This window comes from Atractosteus spatula, chromosome 9, assembly GCF_055471065.1.
Source record: "Atractosteus spatula isolate fAtrSpa1 chromosome 9, fAtrSpa1.hap1, whole genome shotgun sequence".
Taxonomy (NCBI): Eukaryota; Metazoa; Chordata; class Actinopteri; order Semionotiformes; family Lepisosteidae; genus Atractosteus; species Atractosteus spatula.
The window spans coordinates 20,815,019-20,840,919 of record NC_142714.1 but is presented as its reverse complement, the minus strand read 5'-3'; the positions used below and the strand labels follow the sequence as shown (position 1 = coordinate 20,840,919).

The 25,901-nt window shown below is 41.1% G+C and overlaps 1 protein-coding gene across 2 annotated transcripts; it reads left to right on the top strand.

The window, feature by feature from the left end:
• The first annotated feature begins 1,484 nt into the window (after window positions 1-1,484).
• Window positions 1,485-24,346, top strand: psen1 (presenilin 1). Of its 2 annotated transcripts, none has more exons than XM_088925107.1 (11): window positions 1,485-1,605; window positions 2,545-2,671; window positions 6,376-6,617; window positions 9,721-9,862; window positions 11,564-11,631; window positions 12,380-12,600; window positions 14,439-14,537; window positions 16,498-16,587; window positions 16,864-17,037; window positions 20,058-20,176; window positions 21,677-24,346. In XM_088925107.1, the coding sequence occupies exons 2-11, from the start codon at window positions 2,597-2,599 to the stop codon at window positions 21,830-21,832; spliced, it is 1,386 nt and encodes a 461-aa protein (XP_088781233.1). In that variant the 5' UTR covers window positions 1,485-1,605; window positions 2,545-2,596; the 3' UTR covers window positions 21,833-24,346. The 2 variants fall into 2 exon arrangements, with proteins under 2 accessions (XP_088781233.1, XP_088781234.1); XM_088925108.1 differs by having other exon boundaries at window positions 1,487-1,605; window positions 6,379-6,617.
• The last annotated feature ends 1,555 nt before the right edge of the window (window positions 24,347-25,901 follow it).

The following is a 25,901-nucleotide window of genomic DNA, read 5'->3' as shown; positions in this document are numbered from 1 at the left end:
ATCAAGTGGTTCACATTATTTGCCTCACACCTTTAGACACTAAAGTTTTAAAGGTGGCATTTCAGGTGTGATTCTCTAGGATCAGGGGTGAGCATTGCTAGTATTACGAACTGTTTCCTGGAACCTTTAATTTGAATTGAGTAGAATTTTTGGTTATTTGCCCAAAGTGCAAGTCTGAATTAAATCAATTTTTGTCATGACAAACTTCAAGCACAATTAGCAAGTCCTCTAATAACAAAACTTGCAACTCAGAACTTGGTTTGCAATTTGTAGCAGCCAGGTAGGTGAAGGTTTCCTTTTACATGTGAACCATATGAAAATAAGTATTCCCATTATGTGAAGGGGAACTTTATGAAAGTAGTAAAAATATTTCTAGATGTACTGTACAGTATGTTGAGTTTCCCTGTATCCTTTTTTAACCTGTAGCCCTTTCAAATTACTGAAATCATGTAAGGCTATACATTAGGCATATGGTAGCCTTTAGCTTTTATTCTGGGAGGTGTCGATCGCATTTACATGCCAGGGTCCCAAGAGAGTCAGAAATGCTATTACTTTTAATAGCATTATAAATGCTATTATAATGTGTGGTGGCTTAGTGGCTAAGGATCTTCACCTGTGGCTGGAAGGTTGCCGGTTTGTATCCCACGGCCGACAGAGTATTAATACTCTGATGGGCCCCTGAGCAAAGGCCCTTAACCCCAACTGCTCCAGGGGCGCCATATAAATGGCTGATCCTGTGCTCTGACCCCAAGCTTCTCTCCCTGTTTGTGTGTCTCATGGAGAGCAAGTTGGGGTATGTGAAAAAGACAAATTCCTAATACAAGAAATTGTATGTGGCCAATAAAGTGATCTTATCTTATCTTATAATGGAGTTATAAGTCAATGATAAATTAATGTTATTTCATAGTCATATAGACCCAACTGCTGTGGCATCCATATACCTAATCGCATTCTCCCAATCCCCAAAATGGCATTGTCACTTTTTCCAAAATGATAAATCCAGAATATTGATAGCTGAAGAGGTTGTGAGAGGTCTGTACTTTAAGGAAATATCTTCACGTTGCAGTCTTTATTACCTTGAAGGATAGATTCACAGTGGCGCAAAGATTCAAACATTCCTGCATGTTTGCATATGAAACTTGTGTTAAATACCGCCACGATTTTGAGTACTTTATTTCTCTCTTCTTTCGACTTCATATTTCTCTGTTTGGTTTTAATAAGCTTCTGAACTAACTGTCATGTTCAAAATACAAGTCTTTCTCGTTCTACTCGTATTATCGTCATTAATTATCGGGACTGCAAAGAGGATTTAACGTAAGTTGTTTGTTGTTCTGCAGCATAATAACCAATAACGAATAACATACTACTGTACAACACCTCTGCATACTGGAGCTACATACTGAACACAAAAATATGGTTAAAAGACTACACAATGACACACTTCCTCTCCAATCTAAACCGGAAATGTCGCAGCCGGATGGTTTGTGACTTCCCGAATAGTGTTAGGTGTGTGAGAAAGAAAACAGGAGAACCGCAGCACAGGAGGGGAAAATAAAGTGATTCGCATCCAAAGTTCAAGAATCCCGAAGAGAAAAAGTATTTAAGGTATTAATCTTACTACGTAAGACTAATCAAAGGTTAGAAAAGAAAGATACTCTCAAAGAGAAGTATAATTCCCTAGTTTCATTATTATTGTGTGAATTGACGAGGAATACCGACGGAGTAACTCCAGTAGTCTTGCTAGCATTTGATTTTCTTTGAGTCTTTTCCGAAAGACGGTAATGTAACGAAACAAACCATTTGTTCGGCTTATAAAGTTTGGATTTATATTACCATAAGCATAATTCATCTAGCTAAATAGCGCGTAGTATTTTCATATTTATGAAATGATTACCTCCCTTTTGACGACGAGTTTCCCAGGAACCAAGTTTTTTTTCCCTAATTTAGATCTTCATATCGGGCAAATCTATGAAGCATCATTGGTGCTGTGCTATAGATCCTATACGTCTTGAGGTTTTGCATGATAATTTAAATGTTCTGCCTCGTTCCATCCCGACTCTTCATCATTTACCCCGTCGTGAGCGATGCGGTTAATAATTACTTTTCTTATGCTATAGGACAGTCACTTTGCTACTCGGATTTGGACTTCCCCCTTTAACAAATACAAGCATTAATTATGTTTTATTCCTGTTTATATTTATTTTCTGTGAGGATTTCTAAACCTAACTGGACAACAGTAAGCAAGACGCATGTTAAAATGAGACTTATCACCCAGGCCTCGCAAATATTTCACCTTTCGAGAAGCATTGAGGCACTTGACGCCTGTTGTCTCTTTGATTTTGGTCTGTTCCTTTCACGTTCATGGAAATGCAGGTACGCACATATATTTTTTGTCTGCACACCTTTCTTTGTGCCTTGCACGGTTTGTATGCGATGTATACAAACTGTGAGACATGAAAGCGCTTGCAAATCAGGGATATTCCTGCTTCCTTGTACCTTTCCTGCCTCAAAACCCACTGGAAATAACTGTTTTTCTCCCGTCAGGTGCCGGGATCGGAGATTTGTATGAGTGGGGAGGAAGCAAAGGATTTTCCAGATGGCTGAAAATCTGGCGAGCGTGCTGCATGAGCAGCTTTCAGACGACTTCACGGATGGCCATCGGAACAATGTGGTAGGGATCATAGCTTTAAGCACACGAATGTAGAAATTTCCCTCGGGTTATATAGTAGATCCTTCAATATCCAGCTTATTCTCTGTAAATAAAAATAGTTATTTTAGCTGACATGTTTATCAAAGGTATCTATCAAAACAATTATTGAATAGGGAAAATTGCATTATGTCAGTTTTATATACTGTATACAGAAAGTTTAGAATTTAAAATTTAACTCAGCCAAGCCATGCAGTGTATAACAGATGAGAAATACAGAAATGAGCCGTGAACAGGTGGGTCTTGAGGAGACACAGAAAGGTGGCCAGACATGATGCAGTCCTGGTGATTATAGAACATAAATCATTACCAGATTGAAGAAACGTACCGAATATAGAAACGTGCTTTTTGGAATTGCTGCACACTGAAGCTTGATATTTTGTTGATGATTAATACACACACTGTCATTTAAGTGTGTCTGTATTTGATGGTGATAACTCTTTTCACTCATTTCTCCTCTGTACAGAAACACAATTCTGCTGTGATATTGTACTGCCATTTTAGCCATTTTGCTTGTAAGTTATCAATCCGGATAGATCTAAATTTATAAGAACAGAAAGTAGCCTTTTAACTTTAGGGGTGTGAAGAGATGAACAAGTGTTAAAGAGTTAAAGGTGTCAATGAATGTTAGATTAGTTGATATGATGGATCAGCTCATGCAACACTTCATATTGGCTGCTATTGTATAGTTGACCTGGAGCTGTTGTGATCAGGTTTCTGAATATTCTCATATTCTCATAGTTCTAAATGACAGGCTGGGTTTCTTCTCACCCAAACTCAGCTGTGTTAATAACAATGTTGGATGTATTGGTAGAGAACACCAGTGGAGGCGTTGTCTGAATTTCTCATGCACACAAGTTACAACTTGGTTATGGTTTCGTATGAAATTCGTATTCCGTGGTGCAAATCTGATTATGTAACTCCCTCGGATAAAAGCAACTGCCATAGGCCTGCTATAAATTTGTGATGATAAAAATTATTACAGTGGTAGGACATAAAGCAGAGCCGGGAAGAGCATGGGTTGTTGATTTGACTTCGTCTTGGAATTAGTGTGGCCTTAGGGAGAGTGCAGTGTAGTTTGTGAATATGTGACGGAGGAAAGAAATATTCACAACTCAAAATGAATTGGGTGTTTTTTAAACGAAATCACTGGATTATTTGTTAATTGTAGCCCACTGTGAGTCATCACATGAATAAAATAAGCTAATTACATCTAATGAAGAGCATGGTGTGAACCTTATATTTGCAATTAATATAAATTATCGTTGAGGTCTTAAGATTTTTAATTACGTTTTAATTAAGTCTTATTTTAGGCACAGTGGTTTGTAGAGGGTATGATTTTCTAGTTGCTATTGCCATATTTTTGCAAAAGGGTGTGGGTGCTACAGTATTTAGAACAGACTTCACCCAGGCAGATCATCATTGCCAATCAGGCACAGGACTAGGTAATATCTTAATTATAATCAATTATAATTAGTAAATAGTACTAAGGACAGGGTTAGTTATATAACAAAGACCTAATGTGAAAGAATGCCTTCTGTGACGCAGTTATAGTTCTTGCTGTAGTGAGTCTAAAAATTCCCCTTGAAGGTTTCAGGAGACCTTATTCAAGGTTATTCCACGGCTAAGAACATAAAACCTTTAGAATTAAAACAGGGAGTGATATGAAATACATTCTACAAATGTTATGGTCATGTCTTCTGATTTAGAACTTCCTTTATTTAATTTAATGCTATGAAGACCTCAGTCATATCCATTCTGTATTACTGGTGAGCCTAGGGGGTCTTGTGATTTGTTTGCCCCAGCTTAGTTTCTGTTTGATTTAATTTATTGGGAAAAATACCCCTTTTATCTAAGACTGAAATAGTTTTACAGCTGCTGCTGCGCCCTGATTAAAGTTATTTAAATAATCCAAGTAAACTTCTGTAGTCATAAAGTATGCATAGCCAATAATAAGATCTTTGTAGTTAACATAGCTGTTCTGAAGCTCCTGAGAGAATATTTTCCTATTATCCTGCCACACCACATCCTTAATAAAAGAGACACTCCTCCAGGATAGGGTGTGTGTTAAGAGCACATGGTTGCAATGTTTTATGGGTCAAAATAACAATTAACTCTTGTCCAGGCCACACCTGTCAAGGTAATCCCTTCCATCTCCATGACTTAATTAGGACCATTTATATCTCATTTCCTTCAGAAGATGCTAGTAAGGTCCATTTACCTTGAGAAAAGACGTTTAACTTGAATTGTTATGATCCACCCTGTCTTTGATTTTTGCACCTGTAGGCACGTGATTAAAGTGCTCGTATGAGCAAGGCTGTTACAAGGACACAGTAGTCTGCAGTCTGGATTGACCGCATTCTGTCAGCACTTGTTCTGGCGTGTCTTTCTCTGTGCAGAATCGGCACTTTGCTCCAGCAATACAGAGGCTGATCTGAGTTGATCAAAATACCTTGAACGAAAACTCACAAACGTTTGAGTTCATGTGTTAAGAAACTTGTTAAAATGTTTCCTGCATCTGATGTTGCTGAACCAGAGTCCTCATGTTATATATTAAGATTCAAAATATTGAGATTAGCATTCAAGATATTAAGATTACTGGTTGCGAAGTGGCAATCAGTTTCTTTTACAGAATTTAAAAGTGTGTGTATGTGAATATATATCAGTTTATTTATGTTGGGGGGGGAGCCACTGTTGGCCATATTCAGCAGCTCGCTATACAGTAATCGGTAATTGAATGTGAGCAACTCCTGTTAACGCTGTGAGTCTGAATCTTTGTAAGAATTCACCCAAAAAATACAAAAATGGTAAGATTCCATAGAATTATGTGAGCGTGCAAGGAACTTTGTTGGTCTTATTAGCTGTATTGTAAAGGCACATGGAGCCAGTGCTGTGTGCCACAGGCAGGGCTGTCGCAAGGGGTGGTTGGGGCCCAGGGTGGGATGGGTGTCGCGGGGCCCAGGGTGGGGGGGTTCTTGTGTGTAGTGGTGGCGGCAGGGAGCAGTGTTGAGGTGATGAAATAGCTCCCTAATTGGCCTGCGCAAACAGACACACAGAACAGAACGTAACTACTAATCGCCGTCGTTGCTAATGCTATCCGTGCCTTCAGGTGTCTCAACGCCAGCATCCTTGTTGTCGTCGAGATCTCACCACCCATGTCTGTTTCTTCTTCGCTCCTGGTTTTTACAGCGAATCTTTCCGAAGCCCCTTCAAGGGCCACATTTGCATCCTCCCTCTTCTGCTTCCTTTTTCTTTTCTCACACCCACTGCAGTAGTTTCTAAATTAGTCCCTATCTCTCCTTGTGCCCGCCATTTTTCCGATGGCTAACTTTTTTTCCAAGCTAGTTTAGTTATGGCGCAATCACTTTTAGCTGGCAGCTGATGGCCCATGACGTAGTTAGTGCAGGACGCGCCTCTAGTTCTGAATAAAGCTCCTGCTCTCCCACTAACTGTAGATTTCATCTTGAGTTAAAATAAGAGTTTTGTGTGTCACTTTATTAAAATATTTAAACATGCATTTATATTTTTATCCATGTGTGAAGCAGGATTGGGGTTTGGGGGCCGCTGGTGTCCCACAGGAGAGCGCTGCCTGTTGGCTCAGCTGGCAGTGTGTGTGACAGGATGGAGCCCTGTGGATCCTCATGCCTCCTGACTCTGCTCTCTCCCAGCAGAGCGAGGGCGGAGAGCCACGCTGGAGGACCGAGGGGGGCGAAGCCGAGCTCAACGGGCAGCCCCCCTCCTCGCGGCCCTCCCAGCCCGTGGAGAGCGAGGAAGATGAAGACGAGGAGCTGACCCTGAAGTACGGGGCCAAGCACGTCATCATGCTGTTCGTGCCCGTCACCCTCTGCATGGTAGTGGTGGTGGCAACCATCAAGTCTGTCAGCTTCTACACGCAGAAGGACGGCCAGCTGTGAGTAGGGGGGTCTGCCTTTGAGAACTTTTATACTTTTATGATGTGTGGGTGCAGGCTGGGGTCTGGCTGATTAAGCAGGAGCTGCTTAAGAAGTTAAACAGTCATTCTGAAGTCACATGTAGACACCCCAGGACAGGGAGATTTCTCTGATTTTCCAGTGTACAAAATCAGAAGACAGCGATCTGTTTTACTCTCATCACGGGGAACCAGATTAGAAACTATTTTGAATCAGTTTCCCCTGTGGTGCTGGCATGGCTGCTGTGTAATCAATACAACACTTACAGGAATGTTGAGCTCCTGTCACTTTTAGAGCTCTCTACACGTAATGCAGTGTGATTAGACTTATCTCTTTGATGGGTGATGAAAAATGTCTGGAAATCTTAAGTAATTCAGACTAAAGATAAGATAAGATCACTTTATTAGCCATATACAATTTCTTGCATTAGGAATTTTTCTTTTCGCATACCCCAGCTTGCTCTCCATGAGACACACAGGCACACAGATGGAGAGAGAGAAGCTTGGGGTCAGAGCGCAGGGTCAGCCATTTATACGGCGCACCTGGAGCTAAGGGCCCAACGGAGTAGGATTTCTCTGCCGGCCGTGGGATTTGAACCAGCAACCTTCCAGCCACAGGCGCAGATCCTTAGCCACAGTGCCACTGCTCCGCCCAAGAATGACACTCTTGCTTTTTCCAGCACTGTATTCTTAGCAATATACACATTTATTTTCCTCTGTGTTTGAAACAGGCACTACTCCATCTGATTACTGTATCTGACAATACCAGTCCTTTTCAGGTTCCTCCTAATTGTCATTTACTACTCAGAACAATTATATTGCAGACTCCAGGGATGAGCAGTCAGGATGCATTTAGCTTTTTTTCTTGTAAATGTCCTTTTTTATGAAAACTCTGGACATGCAAAACTTCTTGTATATTTAAAAAATAAGTATCTCAGCAGCAATGCTGTAAATCCCTTACCTTCATGTATGTCTCACATTTGCCATGATCATGTTTGGTTGAGGATGGTGCAGAAGGTAGCTCTGCTGTCTCACATGAATTGGTAAGATGGGTTCATGTTTGGTTGATTTCAGGCAAAATAATCATTTTACTTCCCCTATTGGCAACTGCTGTGATTTTTTTGTCACGCAGCCTTTTTTGGTTGTTTTTTTTAAAACTTTCGACAGGGCAGGAAGGAAGTATGACTTTTTTTTTGCAAAATCCACCTATTGCTCAAGCTGGCATGCTCTTGCTGAACAGCAAGGAACATAAACACTTAAGGTCCAGCAGGCTGGTATACTCTTTGGACTAGTGTTGCTGCAGTGCCCATTCCTTTCTGTCTGTGTATAAATTCAGTGTACTCTTCTCATGGTGTATTCATGCTCTCCCTTAGGCACAATGCTATTACTGAAATGCATCATTGGAGTCTAATAGCCGGTCTTTGGCACTGTAGTGCAGAGGTACCACTCTACGTTGTGATGCTGCCCTTTGGTTTATACAGATGTCTGTGTCTCCTTTTGTTTGGGAGCTGTCCAGAACGTTGGGTCAGGCGCAGAATGCAGATGAGGGTGAAGGTTTGTGGGGATAGGCAATAGATTTATGTTACTTATGCAGTTACACTCATACGAATGTACTCCTGTTATATGTACAAAAGGTGTAGTTCCAACAGAGATCCACTAGGTGGAGGCAACAGCTTGTAACGCATTTGAAGGTTTGAATTCATTTCAAAATTCATTCTATTATTGTGCAAACTCCATATTATGGTTTGGGCTTTGTGTTGATCTTATGTCATCAAAGCACCTTAAGGTTAGGTTCTGCGGTTAGTCTTGTATTTCAGTTAACTACAAAATGAAACCTGTAAAATTCACAATTTCTCAACATTTATGCATCTTCTTGTTTGTGCAGTGAGATAACTTCAGTATAATTTCCATCTGTTTCTGCACTGCGCGATGGGAAGTCTTGCTGTTTACAGTGCAACTAGTCTGACAAAAACACAGTAACAACATAAACAGGAATGAAGAAAAGATGTGATGTCACCCAAGAAAGGCCCAGATGGTAAAACACCATAACCTTTCAGAGATTTGGCATGATGGCACAGTTGGAAAAATCATAACTAGCTAACCACCTCTGACCCTGGTGGCACTAAGACACAGACGAAAGTGTCCTGCTACTCGGGCAGTCTCTGTCACAGGTGGATTATGATGTAGTCCACATGCAAACCAGCAATATCTGAATAATCAAGCTCAAGCTGCACTCTGATGAGCACCATTATAGTTAGAGCCACTTTTGGGAGCTTCACTGCCATGTTGCAGTTAGCCCTGCACACAATGATACACATGGCCAAGCTTAGTCTTTCAAGCAGTTTTCTTGAAAGTGAGACACAAGTCTGGAGTATTTGAAAAGACACGGGTGAGTGTGCGTTTAGACCTGCATTTATTGGATTTGTGAGCCCATGAAGCTTCACTTTTGTTTGTGTTGTCCAAGTGAGACAGGCTCACACAGAAGTGATGTTAACAGCACTACTGAGTGCTCAACAACAGTGCACTAACATGGAGTATATTGTAGTCCTCAAGATAGATGCATCTGAAATTATAAGTCATTCACAGTACTGTGCCAAAACACTACAGGAAAGTGAAATGTGAAACCTTGCATGTAAAGAATGGTCTTTAATTTTACCATAGGGTAGCAATAAAACCTTTAACATGTATTTTTCTGCAAAATATATTACCAAAAGCATATAATTATTTTTCGTCACTCAGTGAGTACTTATGAAAACTGGTTTGAGGTCTGTTGAATGTTAAAAGCTGTACTCTTTACTTTGTATCTGATCTGTGCTACTTGAAGTATTTGTATGATCACGAACCTTGATCATTATTAATATGTGGTAAGTTTTATAGATCATCTACTCTTATTTTATACTTGCATGTGGTCATAAATGGGTTTCTGCTTTTGTCAAATGAAAAAAATGGATTTAGAAATCAAATTCAGCAGTAGTAGCAGGTCTGTAGGATCAATAAGCTTATTTTTGTCTGAGAACCGTGTGGACATTGCATCTTATTTTCGTCAGGCAGCTGAATTAACCCTGTGCTGTCCGTACCCTTCCAGAATCTACACCCCTTTCCCCGAGGAGACGGAGACAGTGGGGCAGCGAGCTCTGAACTCCATCCTCAACGCAGCCATCATGATCAGTGTCATCGTCGTCATGACCCTGCTGCTGGTTGTGCTCTACAAGTACCGCTGCTACAAGGTGAGGGAGACTCCAACTTTCTGAAGCTTGCCAGCAAGGACTTTGCTACACAGTGAGCTGATGGATGTGTACCCAATAAGCTGATGAACCACTAATTTAGATGGAGTGGCCTGTTCTTCTCTATTATCGGAATGCCATTCCATCAGAAGTAGTTCTGAGAAACCTCTTGACAAGTGTCGGCATTGCAGATAAACTGAAAAAAAGTGAGTAAGACTAACCAGGAAATCTAATTGTTTTTAAAATGCTCCTTTGAGAAAAGTGACCTTTATCAGTTTTGCAGTTCTCTACAGGGTTTAGCTGGTCCTGTGCCTTTCTTTGTAAGTAGCTTCTATCATCACAGGGATGGTAACACTTTGTAGTAGTCATCTGTGGGTCGTTATTTTGGTTAAGTGTTCCCTCTGACTTTATTTTCAAAGGAAGATTTAAAAATTGCAATTCCACTCATATGGAGTATATTAGACAACCGTCAAACCGGCTGAGAAAGGTGAATTTTACCAACACATTTGTCTCCAAAATATATGCATCGAAACACCATCTGTTCCTTTTTCCTCTGCTATCCTGGGACACAAACAGCATTCTGGATGCTAAACAGAGCCCTTAATGATCACACCCAAACTTGTAGGTGCCCCACTGGAGGCTGTAAAACAAGGATTTCAGCTGCCTGATCTCCGCACCCTGTGAGCTCCTGAACACAGTCAGCTGTTGTTACAGCCAGGAAAGGAAGAAGTAACCTCCAGGGTATAGGATGCACAGACACTTAAAAGACACTGAATTGTTGTGTTTTCTGTTCCCAGTGTTTGGGATTAAAAAAACAATCCTTTCCCAACTCCTTCCAATGAACAAAGAAACAAAAAAAAAACTATGAATGTACTACTGTGTTTCTGGCCAGCCCACTGTGCAAGTGGCATTCAAAATGCAGGGCACAGTCAGAGGAACAACACTTAAGAGAGAAACTAGACAATTTCACGGAGCCCACACAAAGCGGTGATAAACCCAAAGGAAATGTTTTCGGCTGAAAAGCATTCAAAGCCTCAGTAATACTGGTTGTTAACACTGCCATTAAAGGAAATTTCTGGTCATGGTTCAGCAGTATAAACTGAGAATGGATTGAGCAGCGAAAGCAAAAACATGTCTTTTCATGCCTTTCAGTATCAATTAAAAAAAAATGTAAGTCTCCCGCATTTTGGAGGAATGTTGTTTTGCAAAGTCATCTTGAACTTTAAAATGAGCTCTAATCTGAGAACAATTCCTTTAAAAATATTGTGAAGTAAAACTGATTTCTGTACCTTTTCAGCGCAACATGATTTCCGTGCATCATTAACTGGATGTTAGAATTGCATTTTAATGGCAGCTGAAAGATGTGTCGTGGGTGTAGGGGTCAAAAAGAAAATGGCCGGCGTTAGGGCTGTTTCTCAACCCAGAGGACAGGAGGGTTTCTACTGCTGGACTTCAATAAAGATCATTATTAATGATGAAAAAGCAAAGTTCAAAATTATTGTTAGAAATTGTGCATGTTCTGTCTATGAACACATTCGCATTTATTACACAGACTCACCTTTAGCACAAACGATGACCTTTTCTTTGTTTGTGGTGTGTTTCTGCACGTGCTCGTCGTGGTCTGGCAGGCAGAGACAGGGCTGTGCCTGAGTGTCTCTTGTGGGCAGTGTGGTCTGCTCACAGCCTGTTGTGCTCTCTGTGCAGGTGATCCACGGTTGGCTCATCATCTCTTCCCTGTTGCTGCTTTTCTTCTTCTCCTTCATCTACCTGGGGTGAGCTAGTTCTTCCTCCTTGCAGTAAACTACAATGTACCATTTTTGCTACTGCAGGACCGCAGATGAGAATGGGTGTTCTTGTCATGAGACTGTGGACGCCGGGTTCGGTGACATTTTCTCCCCTAAATTTGACCGTTCTGATTCCTGAATTACATTAAAAACGTGTCTGTCCACTGGATTCTACAGTTGGAAATGATCAAACTAAGTTGTTCTGACACATGGCCATCCTCTGTGTTTGAGAACACCTCCTTTTCAGTTTTATACAACACCACTAAATAATTTTAGCATTGTGCAGTAAATCAGGTTTTTTTCTGAAAGGGAACCAAAAGCACAATTATTATGAGTAGGCATTTTACTGATTAGAATGGTGGGAAACCTCAATTATTGTCTTTAAAAATGTTTTAAAAAGGTTTAAGCTGGTACTGGCATTCCTTCTATAATGAATGTGGCTGCCCTAGGCTACATAATTTGGGGTTTCCAAAGCATGTAAATGATTAATGTTCTGGCCAGTAACCTTCTTGTGTTTGTAGCAGATAACGTAGTAAAGTGGTAATAAAATCCAGAATTTCATAAGCTTGTTCTACATGTTCTACTTGTTTGTTGATGCTGTGTAGAACCATTATTTGTAGGAAACAAATCGGTTAAAAAGCAGCTCTCCTTAGTCAAGTCCTGTGCTAACCTCCATTGGTTAGTTAGCCAAAAGCATTGACTGCCTTGCACTGACTGCTCTGTGTGTCGTCGGCAGCGAGGTGTTTAAAACCTACAACGTGGGCATGGACTACATCACGCTGGCGGTGATCATCTGGAATTTCGGGGTGGTGGGGATGATCTGTATCCACTGGAAGGGCCCCCTGAGGCTCCAGCAGGCCTACCTCATCATGATCAGCGCCCTCATGGCCCTGGTCTTCATCAAGTACCTCCCCGAGTGGACGGCGTGGCTCATCCTGGCCGTCATCTCCGTCTACGGTGAGAGGCCAGGGCTGAGCTCAACACAGCTTGAATTTCACACAGCGGTCTAACCCCTTGCAGACTCACTCGCATGCGTCTCCCAGCCCCTTTAATTGATCAAAGTGGTGCACCCTCATCAGCCAATTGAGCTCACGCTCTGGTTGGATCAGTGCCCTGCCTGTTCAGTGCTCCAACATTGAGCTAACACTCGGTTTCTCTTCCTTGAATTGAAGTACTACTTTTCTTTATTTCGTCACTGTAGGGCACTAACTAGGCAGGGAGCTTTTTTCTCACCACTTTCCCTTTGAGCTGCATATTTTTCTCCTCCATGGCAAGTCCGCCTCAGAAACCCAGGCCAGCCTCACCTCCCCCGAGCTCCTCCGAGCTCAGCTTGCAATTCACGATGGTCCCTGCACAGTAATGTCATAGTCCGGTTGAAGTCAATTTATCCATTTTTCTTTCCAAGTGAACAGAATTTTTTTTTACTAATATCTGTAGAGTAACTATTTTTCAGTATACTTTTAAGTTTCTTTATGTCACAAAAGAACCAATTTTGACTTTTTGTTTTAATTTTGGAATTGCCATTTGTTTTTCTGTAACAGAGTTTGGAATCACTAGTACCAAGTGCCACAAATCAACAGCCACAACTCCCATAATGCCTTGGTACACGCCTAAGATTACTCATGTGAAACTGTGCAGTCTCCACAATGCCTGACAGGCAAGGCATCACCAATTGGATCGACAGTGTATCTCTCTGAGAGCCCTAATCAGATAATCCCAATCTTGTCACATTGACAGGATTTATGTTCATAGTCATTAGTAAAAACTTTCTTAACTTTCATAATTCAGCTCTTTGGTGTAGATGGGTAGGTAAATATGCTCTTCATACTGTGAGCAGCAGTTCACTTTGAGGTTGAATGAAGAGGTTTTGTCTGCAATTAGGGTTTTTTTTTCCTATTTTTCCCCATTTCCCCTAATTGAGTGTTTTGGGTTATGTTCAGGCTATGAAAACATCCCTGCCTTTTTTCTAATCAGTGTTCAGTAATTCAAACTTGATACATTTTCAGAAATGGTTATTCATGTTTTTTTAAGAGGTCTGTGGCAGTGGAGATGGTGTAAAACACTGAAAATGTTATTAATCTGCTTTGATTTTGTTTGTTTGTTTTGGCAATGTTTTTATCGTGTTTATATAAGATAACTTGCCACGCTACGTGGTTTGGAGGAACACTTAGGGAACAGGAATAGCTCTGGGAACAGCAAAATTATGTTGATGTAACCAAAAAGTCTTTAGAGCTAAATTAAAATAATTATGAATGCTGAGGTACACTAAAAGGTTACACATAAAAAAATGTTTCCTGTATGCCAAACTAAGGAGGTCAGGCTGTACATAAGAAAAAAGAGTTCACAGAAAACAAAATCTATTGTAGAATGTGTATTATGTTGAGAGGGGTGTACTAAAGTTTATTTTGAATTTTTCTTTAGGGACTTGAAAACTAAAATCTTTGAATAGGTTTCATGGTGAAGGTAGCCTCTATTTCAGTAGGTTGTGTCTGGAATACACTGACATGGTATTGAAACATGAGAATTTTATTCTTTCTACAGAAATGTTTAGTGAACCTCTAAAAGCTCACCTCAGTTCTTTGTATTGTTACTGAAGAATTGCCGTAAAATTGAAACACATAAGGCGTGCTTTGGAAAATAATTCTTAAAATGTGACGGGTCTACCCAGGCCCGTACTTAGAGGGCTGAGGAGAGTGGAAGGTTTGCGATTTAGTGCGCTGATGTATTTCTGAGGAGGAGCTGTGGAAAAAGCTAACTCTGTGCTCACTCTGCCCTTTCTCCCTACCCATCCGCAGACCTGATCGCAGTGCTGTGCCCGAAGGGTCCCCTGAGAATGCTGGTGGAGACAGCACAGGAGAGGAATGAACCCATCTTCCCGGCCCTCATTTACTCCTGTGAGTTAGGCTTAGGCTTAGGCTTAGGCCAGTGGTCCTCAAACTGTGGTATGCGGAGCGCCCCCAGGTGGTACGCCAGATGACCCTGGAGATTTGTTGTGTGCGCTGAAAAATTGGGCATTAAAAATTGAATAATTAGGTAAATTAAGTAAATTTTTCATCTGTAACTTACTTAATTGTTTTTTAGAAAGCTTGAGACAGGTTTTCATATTTTCTGTTTTAATAAAATGAGTTTGTGTCAAATACGCAGCCTATGTACCTAGCTACGTCGATACAGCGCGCGCTAATACTTGAGTGTTACTCAAGTTCCTCCTCTGGAGCTTTCAGCGACACAGCTTAGCGCCACATTTGCCAACAGCACAAATGATCGAAAATGAATACCTCGCAAAAATCAAGTATTATGTCATGGCTGAAAGGAATAGACCTAAATAAGACCTACAGATACACAGAAGGACTGACTCATCCTGAATTTACAGTTTATTTTTAGATGCTGTTTGGTGCCCAGAAATGCAAATCTCTATAATATTGGTTTCCTTCTTTAATAGGTCTGTTTAAGAATATCTTGTCCATGACTTACAAAGATCCTTGACAGTATTGCAGATACTACTGTAGCTGACATTGAAATTAAGGACAAGGGACTGCCCACTCTTGGAAAGAACATTTTCAGATATGTTTTCATGTGCGCATTTGTGTCCCTGGTTGCTTGTGCTAGCTGCTTGTGGTCAGTTCTGTAGCTATATGAGCATGTTATTGTGTCTTGAGGGCTACGGTGAAGCACATTGAGAGAGGTCAGTAGACTCAGAATACATGATTTCTGCTCTGGCATCACATTACCAGTGAGTGGGTGTCCATGTGGAACTTGAGAAACCACTCACTGAGATAATGCAGGCAAAAACAGATTGGGTCTGAAGTGTTTGTACAGCTCATGACAAGATGACTTATACATGTTTGACTGTGTTTATTCATAGGGTGGAAAAATGGGTCAACTCACTTCCTCTCATTTGTAGCCTTTCTTATGTCCTTATGGGTGTTCGTTCAACCTTTAAGTGAGAGTAAGAAGAGTTCTCATCGGTAAATGAGACTTGATCCATCAGATACTGCTTCTTCATAGCTTGTGATGCCCTAGGGCACAATTAGGGTCACGATGAGGGTCTTTCCAGGCATGTACTTGAAAGGCTAAGGAGAGTTTGGTTTTGCAGTTTAGCTCGTCAATGTGTTCCTGATCACTTCACTCTTTGAATGATATAAACACTACTTATTACATGACTTGCCAGGGTTTAAAGAGAAGCAGATAAAGAGGAAGACTTGGTCACTGCTGCACTATTTAAAGCGGTATTTATACCTGAATCGCTTGTACAAGCCTCCAGAAAAGTAAAGTGTCTAACATGATAAACTGTATATTATGTTTTTAACTTAACTTATATGATAGGCTCTGAGCTATTTAATTTCCAGGTGCAAATGTGTGCCAAAGTTGACAAATTTAGGGGCTCACTGCCAAGTCCTAGGTGAACATATTAAAACATTTTCTTATCAATTTCTTAAGTAAGGTAAACTCTGCACTTTCTACAGGCTGGTTATGCATACAAATTACATCATTCTCTCAAGCACAAATGTGCCCGTGAAATTGTCACATTTTCAGTTACCGCTTTCAAAATGGAACTACAATGCAATTTCTGATCAAGTGTTTATCATAAAAGGGCTTAATGTTATTAAAATTGAGTCATTTTTAAAAAGACTGTTCAGAAAAAGGCCATAGTATTGATAATATTCTTATTGCATAAGTTAATTGAAAAGATAAATGGTTTAGACATTTCTTGAGCTCTCATAGCTGGTCCTCAACTGCAATGTACTGGGTTGGTTTTATACCTGGCTGTAATTTGGAAGTGCCAAGGTGGCACTTACTAAGCATGCACTGTTAAGAGAGCTCTGCAGTGACAATTTTACTGTATTTTCTGATTAGCGACCATGGTGTGGCTGGTGGGCATGGCAGATGGTGAATCACAGGCTAAGAAAAAGGAAGAACCGAATTCCTCAGAACTGGATGATCAAGGTGAGTCATTGCTTTAAGGGTTGGTATGCAGGTAAATGTGATTACCTGTTTGATCGCAGTCAACCCCTTTAAATAAAACACTTCCTCCTGGTTACTGTGGCCACAGTTGAAATAGTCTTTCCCAGAGAGACCTGAACAGCAAAGAGGGCCAGAGGAGCAGACTGAATAGTTCTTTCTGTTTAGTGGCGGATAGATGTGGAACAATCCGACTTGGGGAAAATTACAAATTAGGAAGCAAATGGGAAATTGTAATGATGGCTCCCCTTCTTCTCACAGCAACCCCCGCTCAGGTTCAAGAGAATGAAGATGACGGGGGTTTTTCCCCAAACTGGATGGAGCACCAGAATGATTCGCACGGGCACATGGAGTCCACTGAAGAGTCCCGTCGATATGCCCAGGAGATGCCACCTGCCCGACCACCGGCCATCCAGACCGATGATGCGGAGGAGAGTAAGTGATGCTGGGATAGCAACAGGTTCACTCGGCTGCTACACACATTTCTTACCGTGACAATATTAACTCATCCCTGACCCATGCTTGCATTCACATGTGGTTTGGTCAGACGCCCCTTTCACATCAGGAGCAATGCAGGCTTATGCACAGCACATCCTTTTTGAGTGGACTTCCGAGTCGTGTTCCCACGAAGGGGATGGCGATTGCTGTGTACAGAAAGTGCCTAATGCTGTTTTCATTTGTGTTTCTTAATTGTGTTTGAATTTGTTTCTCAGTCATGCACCTTTTCATCCTAAATGTGACTGTTGGACTACCATTTTGTCCACCAGGCTGTAAATTTTCAACTGTATTTCTGTGCGTCAGTAAATTCTATCCGAGGTGAGAGCTTCACCCCAGGATTGAAATGGTCACTTTCTCAGTTCCTGGCTGGAGGCCTGTGTACACAGTGGAGGCTTGTCAGGAGTCAGCAGGCTAGGCTTGCCTTACTGGGGCCAATGGGCCTCTTCATTCAGGAGGGGGGAAGTAATTGCAGGTTGAGCACCATAATGCAGGTGTCACGGGTTCGAGCCAGGTGACTAGCCGACATGAGTCGCTGTGACCAGGATTCCTTAAGCAGCAGAGCGCAACTAGCAGAGTGTTGGCAAGGGTAATGGTGGATGTAGTCATCCAGATTCTTCTGGGCTTGTGGTTTCCTTGGCGCTGAAGCTCAAAGGTGGGCAGGTTGGAGGAGTTCATCGGCACTTCCTGTGTACATTCTCTCCTGGGTGCAGCAGCGTGGTTTTTAGACTTATTATTATTATTGACTTGAGTTTGACAATCCCAGATTGTGTGGATTTATAATAGAATAATTGTGGGGAAAAAATCCTTCAAAAAAGAATCCTGGAAGTACCCTGATTAAGTTTCTTCTAGAGTGGGAGATAAATGTTGTAATAAGTACACCTTGAAATAACTTACCCCCTACAGACAATAGCCAGGCTTTTATGGAAACTCATATCTATAGTGTTACTATTCTCAGGTATTGGATTTTAGCCGTGATTTAATATTTAAAACTTGCACTAGCCAAAGCTAATTAAAAATACAAACCAGTCTCCTCACTTCTGTTGTAAACTGTAAGTTCATTTGTATAAACAATGGATACTAAAGAAGATGTCCAATATCCTTGTTACTAAATTCATGGCTGCATCAAATGTAATTTAAACAAAAACACATTTTTGTAGTTTATGTTAAGCTTCATTAACATTGTCTTAAAACAGAACCCAAGTTTTCCTCTGAAGCTTAGAAGGTCTCGCATGTGTTAAACACACTTTATGATCGACCTTCTCTTTATTATGATGGCTGTATGTTGCTTTGATTGTAAATACTCATGAACGTACAGTTCAAGACACGGAGAATAAATGAGTTGAATAAAGATAGGTTCCCTCAAAGTTTCACTCTTCCCTCTTCACTCACTTTCACACTCAGGTTAAGCTAAAACTTGAAGAATATTGCAGTCCAGCTAGCCAAAACATTTTAAAATGTAACAGCAAAGTGTTTGAAAAGAACCATTAATGCAGAAGAAACAAATCTGCCGACAAGGACAGGATGCAGCAGTATTTAAGAAGAGCTGCAAGTGTTTGGATGTTTTTAAAACACTTTCTCCTTCGTGGAAGAAAAATCTCTGCTCTGAGAGAGCTAGCTAGATCTTCTCCAGTCATGTGTTCAACATGCTGCCAGGAGTGCACCAAGGTTAGCATGTGCTGTTGGGTGCTGAGGTATAATCGCTTGTTTAGGTGTATCAGTTACTGTAGTTAGTGCTATTGTGAAATGTTAAATCAATTCATTACAAAAAAAAATAAAACACTGTGCTCAGAATACTTGAAATAGTCCACCACAGTTGTTTATGTGCTAGTCATAATTAATCCATGCTATTTTTCAGTATTTTTTCTTTAAATCCCTAGATATGGAGAGTTAATAAACTTTCTTTCCAGTTCAGGTCAAAATAGGATTTTAACAATTTCATTGAAGTTCAGTTAAGCAAAGAGTGTATTCAGTCCCTTGATCAAATTATGAAGCAGGTGTTGTTATGAAATAGCCAGTGAAAAATTTACCTCTCGTACAACATACAAAACACGACTGCTTCTCTAATTCAAAAATATCTCAATGCATTCCCCAGTAAAAGTAATAAATTACAGAGCTTCTGCTGTTCCCATTGATTTTCCACAAATCCTACTATTTTAATCTGAAAATGAATTATTTTTCCTTTAGTTTTCATTGTGGGATACCTGTATACCTGTGGGGTACCTGGTTCACACTGGGGTATGAAACTCCCTGTTTTAGTTCAGAAGGCGTAGAGCTGTGCCGTGACTTACAGGAATCAAATGAGCTTGCAAATGAAAGGAGTGACTTCCTCACAGGTCTGGGCTTCTGAGGGGCCTGTGCACTCTTGCATATTCCCAAACTGTGGAATGTAAAGCCTTATGCAGAGGGGTGGAGTCCTGGCACAGAAAGGACAGTTGGTAATAAAAGATTAAGAACTCTTAATTTGTGGAAATAACTAGGCTCTTATCTCTGTCTGTACTTAAAAGCCCAAATATTGGGTAAAACCCCTCCCTGGGCTATGATTAAGCTGAGAGGCTGTAATGTTTGTTATGGTTCCCTATTTCAGTGGGACTTGCTGTTTGCTCAGGCTAAGGATACAAATAGTGCTTCTTGCAAAGCAATTTGTTCACAACTGCCTTAACCTGCTTTGAAATGTATCCTCATCTTTTTTTTTGGGGGGGGGGGTTCTTTTCTTTACATCTTCCCAACTTCATGGGGATGGTGACTTAAACATTGTTAGGAAAGCGTCTTACTTTATTTTGAAAAAGAATTGGTTCATTTCTCAAGCTCTAATGTGTGGGCATTTAAAGGCCTCTTGAGCTTCTCCTATATTCCCTAGCCAGAGCACACAAGTACCCCGCAGAAGCTGGGATGTGAGAGTTCTCCGAGGGCCGGTACAGAGCTGGGTGTGGGTGATGCCGACACGCTTTGTCTTCCAGGGGGTGTGAAGCTGGGCCTGGGGGACTTCATCTTCTACAGCGTGCTGGTGGGCAAGGCCTCGGCCACGGCCAGCGGGGACTGGAACACCACGCTGGCCTGCTTCGTGGCCATTCTGATCGTGAGTATCCTGCCTCGCGCCGGGCTGGTGCGCTCGCGAGAGGAGATCTCCGTTTTACCCTAACCTTCATTTCCACATTGGTGTTCACAAGTCCTCGCGGTGGCTGGGATCCTGAGAGACAGTCCGTGGATTCGCTCGTGAATCCTGCCTCGTGAATCAAGACTCCAAATAATCTTCCGCATTCCAGGCTTGTCTAAATGTAACATTTTCATGCCTTGAAGAGCTAGTCGTGTTGCTCTCGGTTGTACTGCCTGTAGAGCAGCGATTATTTGTCTTGTAAAGTTGTGAGCAGAACTGAAAACACGTTTCCAGGCTCACTGGTGGGATTGTATCATTTTAAACATCTTTTTTTAAATGGTAGGCGTTGTCTGTGTATGGATATTGTTGGCCTTTTGTTTCTTCACTGCACTGTGGACCTCAGCAAAGTGATGAGTCAACAAAAATTCCTATTTTTTTCTCTGTGTATTGTTTCTTTTGTCTCAGCACCATCCTATTTAAAATCTAACATTCCTGTTACCCGCACATACAACATTGCAATTATCCATATTATAGTTTATTTGCCTTCCCTGAATAGTGTCTGTCTGTCTCCCTGTATCACTTGCATTGTTGAAATAGTTTTTGCTTCTCCACCTACTTTTGTATCATTGTAGGCCTGACACTTTTTCTTATTGTAACAGAGATTAAATCAGTGGTATAAAATGGGAATAGTAGCAGTACTCCACTAGTGCCCTCACTCCGGTCAGAGTTAGCTCCTGTTATAAGTACTGTCTGTCTTCTGCCCATTTAACAGTCATTAATCCAAATGTATAAATGATCTTGAATTCCTGCAGCTCTCAGTGCAAGAATGCTTTGTGTGGAGCTTTGTCAAAAGCTTTCTGAGAATGCATTCTGTCTTGCTCCCTAAATATATCTGTTGCTATCTATAGCTAGAAATGTATTTGTTGTCATTGATTATGTAAAATCTCTGAAATCACAAAGAGAGAGAATCCTCTGCCGTCCCCAGCCAGTGCAGTGCTATAAAACTACATACTGTGTTTTAAATATTATGCATATACATTTGGTCAAGATATTCTTCAGCTTATTCTGGGGACATAAATATTAATATCCATCATAACATGGCACACATACAAGGTACTCAAACTTTCTGTTATAATGGAGGAGCTCATCCCAAAAGCAGAACATTTTATTTACAAAGGTTCTAGTTCCTTTTTTTTAAAGGAGCTGTTTTCATTCTTTTTAAGGTTCATGGGTAGATGCTTTCGCCATTTGTTATCCAATAATTCCTCAGCTTTTGAGACTTTCTATTTTATAGAAAGCAGTGTTGTGTCCACCTCTGTACTTCCGACAGCGGGATGTTATCCCTGTTCTGTTTCAGTCTGATTTCAGGGAAACGGCAGCATTGGCAGTGGCTGTTCCTATCTGTTCTTGCACTTGAACGTAAGCGAAAGATTTCAGATGGGCATTTCAGAAGTGAATAACGGATTATCCCTGCTTCCCCAGGGCTTGTGCCTGACGTTGCTGCTCCTCGCCATCTTCAAGAAGGCCCTGCCAGCCCTGCCAATCTCCATAACTTTTGGCCTGGTCTTCTACTTCGCTACTGACAACCTGGTGCGGCCTTTCATGGATCAGCTGGCACTACACCAGTTCTACATCTAGCAGGATGGGCGCCCTCACCTCCCTGCCTTCTGCACAGTCTCCTGCGGACTTCTGGGACATTTGGGGTTCTGAGATTTTTTTTTGTCTGTTCCTGGACTGGACTGGAGGAATTCTTTTTTGGGGGGGTGGGGGAGGCGGGTAAGAATGGAAGGGAGGATGGGCATGGATTAACGGCTTTCCATCTCAAGCCCTCATCATCACCTTGCAATGTAATTCCCTCTATCACTTGCCTGATTCTAAATTATTTTTAGGGTTTTGTAAATGTGCTTGCTCTCAACGGCAATATGTACAAAAATGCTTTAAGAAAGATTTCATCTCACTCCTAGGCACAGCTCTTGAATTGGTTGGGCTGGTGTAGTAGCTCAGACCAAATGAAATCTGAAAAAAAAGTTTAAATGACCTTGCGAACACATTTCTGTATTCCGTTTCAATAGCTGTTTTACAGTGGATATGTCTAGCCGAGAGGTTTTCTGATTGCTCTGCCATGTTTAAAAAAGTGTGAGAATTGTTCTTTTGAAAGGAATTTGAAATTGTTTTATCACGTCCAATACCCAAAATAAGGTTTTTGTGTGACTGCATATGTAAGATCATTTTATATCCGTTCAATATCTTAACGGTTGGACATAAAGGCATAAAATGCATTGGTATTTTCTTATGAGCCTACAATATCCAGATGCTTAACTACAGCTTAGTAGCTGTAGTTTGAGCACTCTCATTTTCTCTTATCACATTTCCTGGGACATTTAATTATTTCTTGTCATTTGCTCCTTTTGTGTCGCTGGCCTTGGTGTCTTATTTCAGGTTCTCCGTGGTTGAAACCAGTGGTTAATTGTGTGATTGCCTGTGTGTCATTTCTGCACAGTGAAGCGCTGGAGCTGACCACTTGATCCCTATACCCACTGCCTTGGCCATCCTGCCAGTGTGTGTTTAATTACCAGTCAGGTGGATTTCTGCACAGTCATTTGCTTTTCCTCATTTTAAGCTTCGTGAGGTAAGATAGTGACTATGAGGATGTTTAGGCTGTTGGGTTCTGTTCAGATAGTTCACTTAGATTGCTGCTTTTCAGCTTCACAGTACTGGATTCTGTACTTAGGTGTGCAAACACCTGATTTCTACTCAGCTCCCTTTTAACACTAATCCACTCCATGAACTGAGGCAGTTTTTTAAAGGAATACTATAAAATAAATCAAGGAATGGACAGGTAAACTGAGATTTGTTTTCTTGAGCAGGGTATTGGAAAAACATGGCTGGCAGGATGGATCTTAAGGCATTTTATCAAGATCTTCAGAATTGGACAGCCGGTGATCTGCAGGGCTGGCAGGAATTGTAGTAGTTCTTAAATATCCTCTTGTTTAAAAGCACCAGAATTGTTCAGTTTAGCAAGCTGAGTAATATTCAACTGAGGAATTTAGAGCTCAGCTGGAACTAACAAAGAAGACCTTGAGGTGTCCTTGGGGCGATTTTTCAATGAAACACTGACTGTAATTTATTAATCCAAGATAAGAAATTCTTAATCTTACAAGCATGTCATGATCAATAGGCATGTGACCTGCACCTCACTTTAGCAAGATGCAGTATCCTCTTTTTAGCCTCCCACAGACCTGTATGGGGAGATAAGGAGAAAGGCAGTGGCTCATCTTGCTTGGAGCATCACTTAGAGCATAACTGGACGTAGCAAATCTGGCAGTATCGTCAATGATAGCTCTGCGACTTCATTTAATTCTCCAGAGAAAGTCAAACACCTATCGTTCAGTGTCATTCAGGTTCAGTATTTTTACTCATTCATTGCATGTCATTTTGCAGTACAGTTGGTTTGAATGTTTCGAAAACTGCACAATTCAAAGATTCAATAAATGTGCAGCTGCACATGTATTGTTTAGAAATGAGTTGCCTAACATGTCATCCTGACTGGTATGAGGCTACTTGAAAGTCATGTGTTTTCTTTTGTCTAAGGCTTCACTTTGGTAGATATTTTTAATGTTACACTTTAGTCTTTTCATTTTTTTTCATACATTTGGTTCCCTTTCCTCTTCTATAGTTTACATCCACCTTTTCTCTTATTACCCCATCGGTGTGTGGTGCTGTGTCGATACAGTTCTAATCTTTTTAGGGAAGAAAGGAGAAGTGTACACAGTACCTAGCAGTATCTGAAAGGGAAGATTTCTTTGGAAATAAACGGTAAGAGGCCCTTCTCCCCAGTGTCGAAATCCTATTTGTCTGTCCTATTTCAAGGATCTTCTGACTGTAACAAACAGAATTTACAAGAGCACAGGAAGAAGTAGCATTGAGTGAGTGTCTACAGAGTCTTCACAAACACTATCCCTATTCCCACGTGCTCTGATTATTTTTCTGTATAACAACACTGGTCTGTAAATAGGAAGTTGCTGATTTATAATCCTGGTCTGATTCTCTTCAGACTGCTTGTTCCGAATTGTTAATTTATAACTACAGGATGTTTAGAATTTTGATACAGTTTCAATCTTTTTTTTTGCAATTAAAGAAAGTGTGATTAGTCCCATCGCCTTGCAGTGTTCTTTGTTCTAAACGCTTTTGCTACATCCATTTGTTAGCCAATAAATTGGATCGCTGCAGTAGAACAGGCTCGCTTTTCTATAAGACTTTCCTTCTAAGAAAAACTCTCAGCCTCACTTGACACGTACCTTCAACAGGCTGGAAGTTTACACATTGCTCCATTAGTGCAGCTTTCCAAGTGTTTTGTTATATCTGAGAGGCTGAGGTGGATTAAGTTGAAATCCAGCGGGTAGGGGAATTCACAAATTCCAGCAGTAGCCAGCAGCCATATCGCCCTGCAACTCACAACTGGCAGCCCACTGAAGCTAAGCAGGTGTGAGTCTGGTCAGTACCTGGATGGGAGAAAAAAAGGTTGCTGCTGGAAGAGGTGGAAGTGGGACTAGCAGGGGGTGCTCACCCTGCAGTCTATGTGGGTCCCGATGCCCCAGTATAGTGAAGGGGACACTATACTGTAAACAGGTGCCGTCCTTCGGATGAGATGTAAAACCAAGGTCCTGATTCTCTGTAGTTGTTAAAAATCCCAGGGCGTTTCTCGAAAAGAGTAGGGGTGTAACCCCGGCATCCTAGCCAAGTTTCCCATTGGCCCTTACCAATCATGGCCTCCTAATAATCCCCATCTATGAATTGGCTTCATTACTCTGTTCTCCTTCCCACTGATAGCTGATGTGTGGTGGGTGTTCTGGCGCACTATGACTACCGTCGCATCATCCAGGTGGATGCTGCACACTGGTGGTGGTGGAGGGGAGTCCCCATTACCTGTAAAGTGCTTTGGAGTGGAGATATATGGTAGAAAACACACAAGTAAATACTGTACTGTTATGCAAATTGATTCAATGATTTCATCCATCAGTGTCTTAAAAGAAGCCCGATAAGAGTTGATGCTGATTAAATAGCAATCTTCCTTTTTTTTCTTTAAAAAGCTGTGGAGCATAGCCATTAAAGCCTAATGTGAACACCACATGGGTCAGCATAAACACAAACCTAAGCTGATCAATAAGTAGAGAATACAAAGCATCTAAATGTAAGGGCTGCTGAGCTTTTTTACTGAGCCAAACCGTATGATTAAATGCTATTACCTCTCCCAGGCAGAATGAGATCCGAAGACAGGGCTGCTGATGAAACGTGATGAAACACAGGGAAGCTAGGGATAGGTTCCTGTAAAGCTACTTCTTCATGAACATTATGAGCCTGACAAATTAATTCCCTGGATGGGACAGACCACTGACAGAATGCTAATCATTTAAGCTTCTTTTATTAAAGAATGATAGTGCCGACCAGAATGAAGTGCTGGCCGCAGCTTACTAGGCAAAGGAAAGGTTTCATATTGATGTACATGACCTTACAGATCCAAAGTGTTGAGTATAAAAAGAGCAGGTGAAAAATAACTATTTAGTGGGGTTTTTTCATGTATTTTTTATGGCTTCAGGGAAAAAAGGCAACACTCAGAATTATTTGTGCAGCATTCTGCATCCTCATTATTATTATATTCATTATGCCACATCTGGAGGCTGTGGCAGGGATTACAATCAATCACAGG